The 9,547-nt window shown below is 38.4% G+C and overlaps 1 protein-coding gene across 4 annotated transcripts in view; it reads left to right on the forward strand.

The window, feature by feature from the left end:
* The window catches only part of RPS6KB1 (ribosomal protein S6 kinase B1), a 39,715-nt gene that overhangs the window by 8,612 nt on the left and 21,556 nt on the right, over positions 1–9,547 (forward strand). For all 4 annotated transcript variants that reach the window (XM_026517479.4, XM_057318001.1, XM_057318002.1 and 1 more), the window contains exons 3-4: positions 308–428; positions 1,667–1,735. In XM_026517479.4, the coding sequence (XP_026373264.1) occupies positions 308–428; positions 1,667–1,735 (190 nt within the window). The remainder of the gene's footprint in view (positions 1–307; positions 429–1,666; positions 1,736–9,547) is intronic.

A 9,547-nucleotide genomic window follows, 5' to 3' on the forward strand; every position in this document is an offset into this window, starting at 1 on the left:
GAATAGCCAGAAGACTTTTTTCCTTCGTCAGCTTAATAAACTTGTTCTAATTTATTTTAGTTTGGGGGTGCTCAATGTTTAAAAAAATAAATAATAAATAGCATATTCTGTAAACTAGCAGATAAGCAATTATCAAGCCATCCTAATCTTGACCTGCCTTGTCACTTGAATCATTAGTTTATCGAGAGCACAGATAGTAAATTTGTTATGTACCTTTTCCTTTTTACTTATTTGGATTACAGTTATGGTAAACTGAAGATAATTTAACTTTTTGAGAATTTACTTTTGGTTTTACTTTTCTTCTCAGTGGCATGGAACATTGTGAGAAATTTGAAATTTCGGAAACTAGTGTGAACAGAGGGCCAGAAAAAATCAGACCAGAATGTTTTGAGCTACTTCGGGTACTTGGTAAAGGGGGCTATGGAAAGGTAGGAAGTATTTTTGAAATAAGAGCTGTTGTCTGTCTTGGGTAGATTAATTTTTATATCCTGGTTCAGCAGTCCTCTTCGGTCTCTCTTTGCTAGCTATCAACAGAGGATATGATCACTTAACCTGGTATTATTTGAGGGATGTGCCGAAGTTCTCTTCCTACCAGCATACACATAAAAGACTGACACATAAGAGGCACTCAGTCAATATTTGTTGAATAAATAAATAAGCAATTGCCAGGCAAAGTCTATTATTAGAGGAATCTTTCCTTCTTTAGGTTAAATGGTATCCTCTCTAGGTATCCTCTTAAAAAATAAACCACCCCTTACTTTTAAGAGGAGTGGCATGTCAAATTGTTATCTGTTACTGAGATCTCAATCTGAATTGGTGTTCTTTGACTTGCAGTATTTGGAGCATTAGAGTTAGGGAAGCTGAAGAATATAAGGAGGGAGAAGAAAAATGAAGGGAACTTCTTAGCTTCATATTTGCCCAAGTTTTTCTAATTTATGACCTCACCTTTGTGTATTCTGTCCAAGAAAATTTATACCTAGCTATTCTTTATGAAAAGATAGAATTTGGATAACATTTTAGTAGTTAGGATTAAGTTTAAGAACTACTTATGCTAGTGTGTAGTGTTAATTTTTTCATAGGATGACATTTGTAGTTTCTTCTTAGGCTTAAGGACACATTCTAATGTGTTCTAATCATCTTGAATGTGGAACACATGCACTTTGAGTCTCACATTATTTTAGTATTGCATGATAATGTTTTATATAGTTAGCCATTTTAAGGAATAGGTAAACAGTAATTCCTGTCAACTATTATCAAAGTTTTATGTGAAGCAAGAACAGTGGCATTCCTGGAAGAAATTTACAAAATATTTTATAATTTTAACTTTTGGTATTCTGCTTCTGGGAACCCTGATTATAGCTTTTTCCTAGCAAACTTGGATTTTGTGTATGAAGTTATATAGAGTGCTCATTATTGGATGGTCACTGACCAACTTTGCCACCAGATGTCAGCAGACCAAATAGGACAGTCCCATGTTCAGCAGATTTCATTACTAATCTTTAATGTGGTCTGCTATTTTAGCTCATCATTTTTGCACAGTCTTTGTATTACTAGTTTTTATAAGAATATAAACTATCATATCACCTGTTTCCTGTAAATAGGAATTAAGGGAGTGTGACTAGCATGGTTTAGCTTTTAATAACCAACACTTTTATTTTTTATCCAGGTTTTTCAAGTACGAAAAGTAACAGGAGCAAATACTGGGAAAATATTTGCCATGAAGGTGCTTAAAAAGGTGATTCCTTCCCTCCTCTTTGTTCCTTTTTTTGTTTTTCTTTTTTTTAAAGCAGGTTCCATGCCCACTGTAGGGGATTAATTCCATGACCTTGAGATCAAGAATTGCATGCTCTACTGACTGAGCCAGCCAGGTGCCCCTCCCCAACTTTATTGTAAATTGCTATAAAATCCACATTTTGGCCTAAAATTCTCAATCAGGAAAATGTATTTCTAACACAATATGACAAGTCCTCTTACAATGTGAGAGATGTTTCATTATTGGTATTCCTGTTTTCTGCTTGGTGAATGTGGAAAGGAGAGCTCTTTTAATTCTCCTCTGAGGTAACTCTTTTTGCTCTTTGTTCTGGTCTCCATATTTCTAAGTATGTTCTGCTGTCACTTAATACAACAGTTTTAGAATTTTTATGTATGGACTTCGCTCTACTCTCTTTCACTTCTTTCTCCCTTCTCCCCATCCTCTCATTTTGCTTTGTTTTCTTTGAGTCTGTTGTCTTCTCGTATTTTCCAACAACTCTTTTCAGGTCAGTGTTCTGTGGTCCCACTTATTAGGTAGTCTATCAGTTCCATTTATTTTCCTGTAGATATCCCATCAGAACCTTCTATTCCTATCTGTATTGGTAGCTCATGAAGCATAGCTGCCATTACTGGACTTTCACCACAATCCTTGGAATCCCCTTGGCTCCATCAATATTGGATTCTTTGTTTCTTGGATCCCATATCTTCCTTTATCTTAGTTTATGCCCTTGTTCCCTCTTTTGATGACCATCTACCAGTGGCTTCCTGAGAAAGGGTGCGTGAAGGTTAATTTTTGGGGAAATATTGCATATTTGAAAATTTCCCTATTACACCCTTATGCTTGTTTGATTGTTTGAGTGTGGTTTTGAAGTTGAAACTCATTTTCACCCAGGATTTTGCTTTATTTTCATCTAGCCTTGAGTGATTCTATTAAGGAGTCCCTTGCCATACTGATTCCCATTTCTTTTTTTTCTTTTCTGAAGATTTTTTTTTTAAAAGATTTTATTTATTTGACAGAGAGAGACAGAGAGGACCCTGGGATCATGACCTGAGCCAAAGGGAGACACTTAACTGACTGAGCCACCCAGGCGCCCCCTGATTCCCATTTCTTTAGAGATCTATTTTTCTTTCTTATTAATTAATTAATTTAAATAAAAAAAATATTTTATTTATTTATTTTTTCAGAGGTGGAGGGAGAGAGAGAGAGAGAGAGCATGCGAGAACTTGTGTGCACAAGCAGGGAGAGTGGCAGGCAGAGGGAGAAGCAGGTTCCCCACTGAGCAAGGATCCAGATGCGGGACTCGATCCCAGGACCCCGGGATCATGACCTGAGCCAAAGGCAGACACTTAACTGACTGAGCCACCCACGCATCCCTAGAGATCTATTTTTCTTTAAAGATATCTAAAATTTTCTTTTGATTTCTGTTGCAAATTTTTTACAGTGGTGTACTTATCTTGCTTTTGATCCTTACTATTTTCTTTATTTTTACTTTTTTTTTTTTAAAGATTTTTATTTATTTATTTGACAGAGAGAGAGGCAGAGAGAAAGGGAACACAAGCAGGGGGAGTGGGAGAAGGAGAAGCAGGTTTCCCACTGAGCAGGGAGCCCAATGTGGGGCTCAATCCCAGGATGCCGGGATCATGCATGACCTGAGCTGAAGGCAGATGCTTAACAACTGAGCCATTTTTTTCTCTTTCGATCTTAAAAGTTCCAATCCTTCAGCTCTAGGAGGTTTTCTTTCTTTCTTTTTTTTTTTAAGATTTATTTATTTATTTATTCGACAGAGATAGAGACAGCCAGCGAGAGAGGGAACACAAGCAGGGGGAGTGGGAGAGGAAGAAGCAGGCTCATAGCGGAGGAGCCTGATGTGGGGCTCGATCCCACAACACCGGGATCACGCCCTGAGCCAAAGGCAGACGCTTAACCGCTGTGCCACCCAGGCTCCCCTAGGAGGTTTTCTTATATGGTCTCTGATAATTTCCTCCTCTACTGTTTTCTCTTCTTGGATTTATAGTCAGTTGGATATCGGACCTCGTGTTTTTCTTATCTTTTCCATTTGTCCATTTCTTTGTCTTTTTGTTTACTTTCTGAGATTTTTCTAGAAATTTATTTTCTGATCCTTCTACTCATTTTTAACCTATCATATTTGTGGTTCCCCAGAGCTTTGTCATTTTTTCTTTTTATTTATTTTATTTGTTTTTTTAAAGATTTTGTTATTATTTGAGACAGAGCACAAGTGGGGAGGAGAATTAGAGGGAGAGAAGCAGACTCCCTGCAGAGCAGGGAGCCTGATGTAGGGCTCAATCCCAGGACCCTAAGATCATAACCTGAGCCGAAGGCAGACGCTTAAGTGACTGAGCCACCCAGGCACCCCTCATTTTTTCTTTTTATAGCAACCTATTTTATGACTACATTATCTTTTCTTATTTGTCTGAGGGTATTAATGATAATTCTTTGAAATGTTCTTTTGTTCTATGCATTGTATCTCTTTTCTAAGTTCCTGTTTTCTTTGAGTTTGATTTAGTCTCTTTCTTCCATGCTAAAAGCCTTCTTTAGATGCCTCGTGTCTTTCACTGATTGTTCATATTTAAGAGTGGAACTCTGAAAAACTGATCAGAAGTTCCATCTGTGTATGACAGTCATGTGGTTAGCTGGCAATTGACTGAGAACCTCCAAATATCATTGTCTGTAGTCAGTTGGTGCTGAGAAAGATCCTCTATTCTTTTGCCTAGAAAAAGCATCCTGGAGCTGGATGGGAGAGAAGAGATGACGATCTTAACCTTTCAACATGCAGACCTTCACTGAAGTCAAGTTTTTACTTTAGCACTTCACTCTGTGTCTGATCCTTCACTTTTTTTTTTTTTTTTGGTCTGGAGAGTACACCTTTCCAAGTGCTAGTAATCTACCTGTTTTTAGTCTTCCACCTTCTGCCTTCTGTAGTCCCTAATGACTCTTTTTTTTTTTCCTTTCTTGCTTTTTATTTTTGCCTCCAATTTTTGAACCTACTAAGGTTCTGTAAATGGAATCAACTTCTTTTGAGTTCTCTGTGCAGTCATTTAGGTTTGATCATATTCTGCTCCTTGAGTCATGTACCATTGCTTTATCCCACTCTGTTTTCTTTACCTTTTTGAGGTGTGGAATTAGATGCATTTCCTAGTTTTATTGAAAATGGGTTATGTGTGTCTGGTTTCTTGGTCTTTTTGTTTGGGATTGATTTATGAAAAGGTCACACTGTCTTGAAACAAGTCTTAGTAGAAAACTATATTAAAAGGCAATCAAAATGACTTCTGACAAAAATTGCAGGGTTTATAATACTTTGATCTTTATCTTCCTGATTTTTACTTAAGCAGTATACATGACTTATTAGTTTAAAAGTTGAGGAACAAATATGACCACAACTTTATTGGTGATTGTCTTTTTTTTTTTTTTTAAGTTTATTTATTTATTTGTTTGTTTAAGTAACCTCTGCATCCTGCTGGGGCTCGAATTCATGACCCTGAGATCAGGAGTCACATGCTGTTCTGACTGAGCCATCTGGAATCACCCCTGGTGATTGTTTTAAAAGAAGCAGTTTAGATATTCTGAACATCACTTTCTGTATCAATAAGTCAGTATTAATCTGCTGTCTGGCTTTCCCATTGGAATCATTTGAGATTAATGATGTTTTGATCTATAAAACATGTTAGGTATAGAATTGGAGATAGTATAATAATACTTGTCCTAGAGATGTTGAAAGAAGTACCAGTCAAGATTCTTAGGTTAATTTATTCCTTTTGATGTATTTTATAATCAGGGCTGACCATAATTAGTCATAATTCTATCTTGAGTGAAGTATGTTTCTGGCATGGGCATCTTTAATGAAAAGAAGAGGGTGTTGTTTTTCCACTGATGGTGGATAGGCACAGTGTATTGGGAAATCCATAGACTTAATTACTGCTAAATGTCAGACCTCTATTTTGGCCCCAGGCATCAAAGACCTAACTTGCTTGCCTCTCTTTTTGCTTAGTTTCCACTCCCTCCCACTCTCAGGGTTTTTCTTTCCCCAAGCCTGGCTAGAGAATCAGATGCTGTCTCATGTTTTCCTTGCTGTCCCTGAAAACAGGCTCACAGCGTTAAATAATGGAATTGAATAGGTTGCTAGGGTTAAGTCCAGAATTTTAATTCCTAGCTAAATAGGTTGACTGTATGCTGCCTTTGAGTTTCCTTATTCTGATTTTATTATTATTAACCCTCCTGAACTTGGTATGTGGTAAGAACATAACTCTTTCCAGCCTTGAAGATGAAATCAGAGTAGAACCACGTGTCTCCTTATCTTAAATGAGGTGTTTGCATCTGGACAGTCTGTCTGAATTTATCAGTTCTCCTGGGATTTTTTTTACAGGAATGGTACTATTTGGGTATTTTCTCAGGGTGGAATGTTGAGGATAAGACTTTCTCTTTCCTACCAGTTGCAACAAAATGTACCCTGGAAGCAAAGTACTATTACCCATGGCATTAGTTCAGTCCACACTGTAAAATTTAGACCCTTTGGCTAAAGGCTTGTGGTTCACAGATTGGTTATACCTCTTCCATTCTTTCTTTTATTGAATCAATTGAGAACTGGCAATGTGCCAGGCATTATGCTAGATACTAGGATTTAGCATTTGAGGCAAATGTGGTCTCTCCTTCTCACTCTGCTTACCATGTAATTCAAGGGAAGAACTGTTAAGCTTATTCTTAAAATTTCTCTTCTATCTTTCTATCAAAATATTTTCTATATTTGAGGTTGAAACCTCCCTCACCTTTTATTATTTTTTTCCTCACTCCTAAGCCTTGTCATCCTATATATCTTTGCTGTCCTTATATTAAATAAGTAATTAGTAGCCTAGCCTTCTGATTTCTTGATCTCAACTCTATCAGCTTTCACCTCCATTCCACTTTACCAGCCCCCATGGCTGTATTCTCCACCTCTGAAGTATTGGACTATAATGGAACAGTAACTTTCTCACTTCTTTATTCCCACAATGCTTGGTCTTTGGCTCTCAACCTTTTAGTCCTGTGACCTTTCTGGTTTTTTTTTCTCAAGTTCTTAACCCCCTTCTCATTTCACTTTATTCTGAATCCAGCCTAATTAGCATGATCTTGCCATTTCAATCATTTGCTAGCCCCATTGACCTTATGTTTAGGAAAGTCCTACTCTTAATAGCTTAGTTGTTAGTGCTCCTTTATTCCTGTATCTCAGCTACTGAGCATTGCTGGCAGAAATAACATAAACTTGTAGATTGCTGCTAGGACAAATGCGTGGTCCCCAAATCATTTGGACCCTCAGTATTCACCAGCTCTTTTCCTCCCTCCCTCCCTCCCTCCCTTCCTTTCCTTTCCTTTCCTTTCCTTTCCTTTCCTTTCGTTCTTTCTTTTCTTTTTTAAGGATTTTATTTACTTATTTGACTCAGAGAGAGAGAGGGCGCAAGCAGGGAGAGTGTTAGGCAGATGGAGAGGGAGAAGCAGGCTCCCTGCTGAGCAGGGACCTCCCCCCCCCACCATGTGGGGCTGGAGCCGGATGTGGAGCTCTATCCCAGGACCATGAGATCATGACCTGAGCCAAAGGCAGACAGACACTTAACCGACTGAGCCACCCAGGTGCCCCACCAGCTGTTTTTCTCCATGTCCCCAGACAACTTCTTCCATTCTCTATAACTTTGCTATCAGTCCCTCTTACCTCTTTAGTAGACTGCCTATCTTCCTATTTGAGGCTGTCACATGTGATTTCCTTCCACTTCCTGTTCTAATCTCTACCCCTAATACCATATTAATCTGCATTTTCTTTTTTTTTTTTTTAAAGATTTTATTTATTTATTCGACAGAGAGAGAGATAGCCAGCGAGAGAGGGAACACAAGCAGGGGGAGTGGGAGAGGAAGAAGCAGGCTCATAGCGGAGGAGCCTGATGTGGGGCTCGATCCCATAATGCCGGGATCACGCCCTGAGCTGAAGGCAGATGCTTAACCGCTGTGCCACCCAGGCGCCCCTTAATCTGCATTTTCACTTGTCTTTACTTCCTTCTCTCCAGTGTTAGTAGGAGATGTATTCCTTCTCCTTTCCAAGGTTAAGCCCTCTCTTTATGTTTTGGATCCCATCCCTTTCTGCCTGTTAGGGGTCTTTGTCACTTCTTTCCCATTTTCCATCCTCTGCCTGACTTCTTAAGTATATTCACGTCTTTACCATATTTAGTAAAACAAATCCTTCCTTCACAAAAGTCTTCCTATAGCTTCCACCCTCCTTGCCTTTCATAGCTAATTCCTTGAGAAGTCATGTTTTTTTTCATTCACTATATTTTGACTTAGTTACTACTTCAGTGAAACTCATGTCACCACCAGTCTCCTAATGGCTGAATTCAGTGGTCTTTACTTAATTCATCCTTAATTTACCTCTCTGTTATGTTGAAGCTGTTGACCACAGCATTTTGAAATTCTGTTTTTTTTTACTTATGTGATTCTACTTTACTAATTTCTTTTTTTTTTTTTAAAGATTTTATTTATTTATTCAACAGAGATAGAGACAGCCAGTGAGAGCGGGAACACAAGCAGGGGGAGTGGGAGAGGAAGAAGCAGGCTCACAGGGAGGAGCCTGATGTGGGGCTCGATCCCATAACGCGGGGATCACGCCCTGAGCCGAAGGCAGACGCCCAACCGCTGTGCCACCCAGGCGCCCCTACTTTACTAATTTCTCATCTTATCTCATAGTCTCTTGCTTCACACACTTTCTCAAAATTACTTATTTAAAAAATCCAAACCTCCTGAGCAGTTAAAAAATAATCTTTGAAATTTTTCAAACTTTTCATCGAGTTGCAAGAATGGTACATTGAATGCTTATTAAGTTTGCCATATTTTCTTTTTTCTTTTCTTTTTTTCTTTTTAATGTTTTTTTTATTATGTTATGTTAGTCACCATACAGTACATCCCCGGTTTCCGATGTAAAGTTCGATGATTCATTAGTTGCGTATAACACCCAGTGCACCATGCAATACGTGCCCTCCTTACTACCCATCACCGGTCTATCCCATTCCCCCACCCTCCTCCCCTCTGAGGCCCTCAGTTTTTTTCTCATAGTCCATAGTCTCTCATGCTTCATTACCCCTTCTGATTACCCCCCCTTTCTTTATCCCTTTCTTCCCCTACCGATCTTCCTAGTTCTTACGTTCCATAGATGAGAGAAATCATATGATAATTGTCTTTCTCTGCTTGACTTATTTCACTTAGCATTATCTCCTCCAGTGCTGTCCATGTAAGTTTGCCATATTTTCTTTGTCTGCCGTTCACTTTCTCCATCCCTTCCATGTGTATGTATGTTTATGTATATTCACAATTTTTATTCTTTGCTGTACAATTTGAAAGTTAATTGTAGATATCATGGTGTTTCACTCTTATTTTCTTTAGTTTGTATCTCTTAAGAGTAAGGGCATTTTTGCATATAATCACAGCATAATTATCACATTTGGGAAACCTACCATTGATAAACAACAGTGCTGTTTTTGTGTATATCATCCATACTCAGACTTCCTCAGCTGTATCAGTAGTATCTTTTATAGCTGTTTGTTTCATTTTTATTTTATTTTTTAATTAATTTTTTTTAAAGATTTCATTTTATTTATTTGACAGAGAGATACAGCCAGAAAGCACAAGTGGGGGTGGGGGAAAGGCAGAGGGAGAGGGAGAAGTAGGCTTCCCACTGAGTAGGGAGCCCCATGTGGGGCTTGATCCCACAGATGCTCAACCGACTGAGCCACCCATGTGCCCCTGTTTTGTTTTAAATATTTG

Source organism: Ursus arctos, unplaced genomic scaffold, assembly GCF_023065955.2.
Source record: "Ursus arctos isolate Adak ecotype North America unplaced genomic scaffold, UrsArc2.0 scaffold_24, whole genome shotgun sequence".
Taxonomy (NCBI): domain Eukaryota; kingdom Metazoa; phylum Chordata; class Mammalia; order Carnivora; family Ursidae; genus Ursus; species Ursus arctos.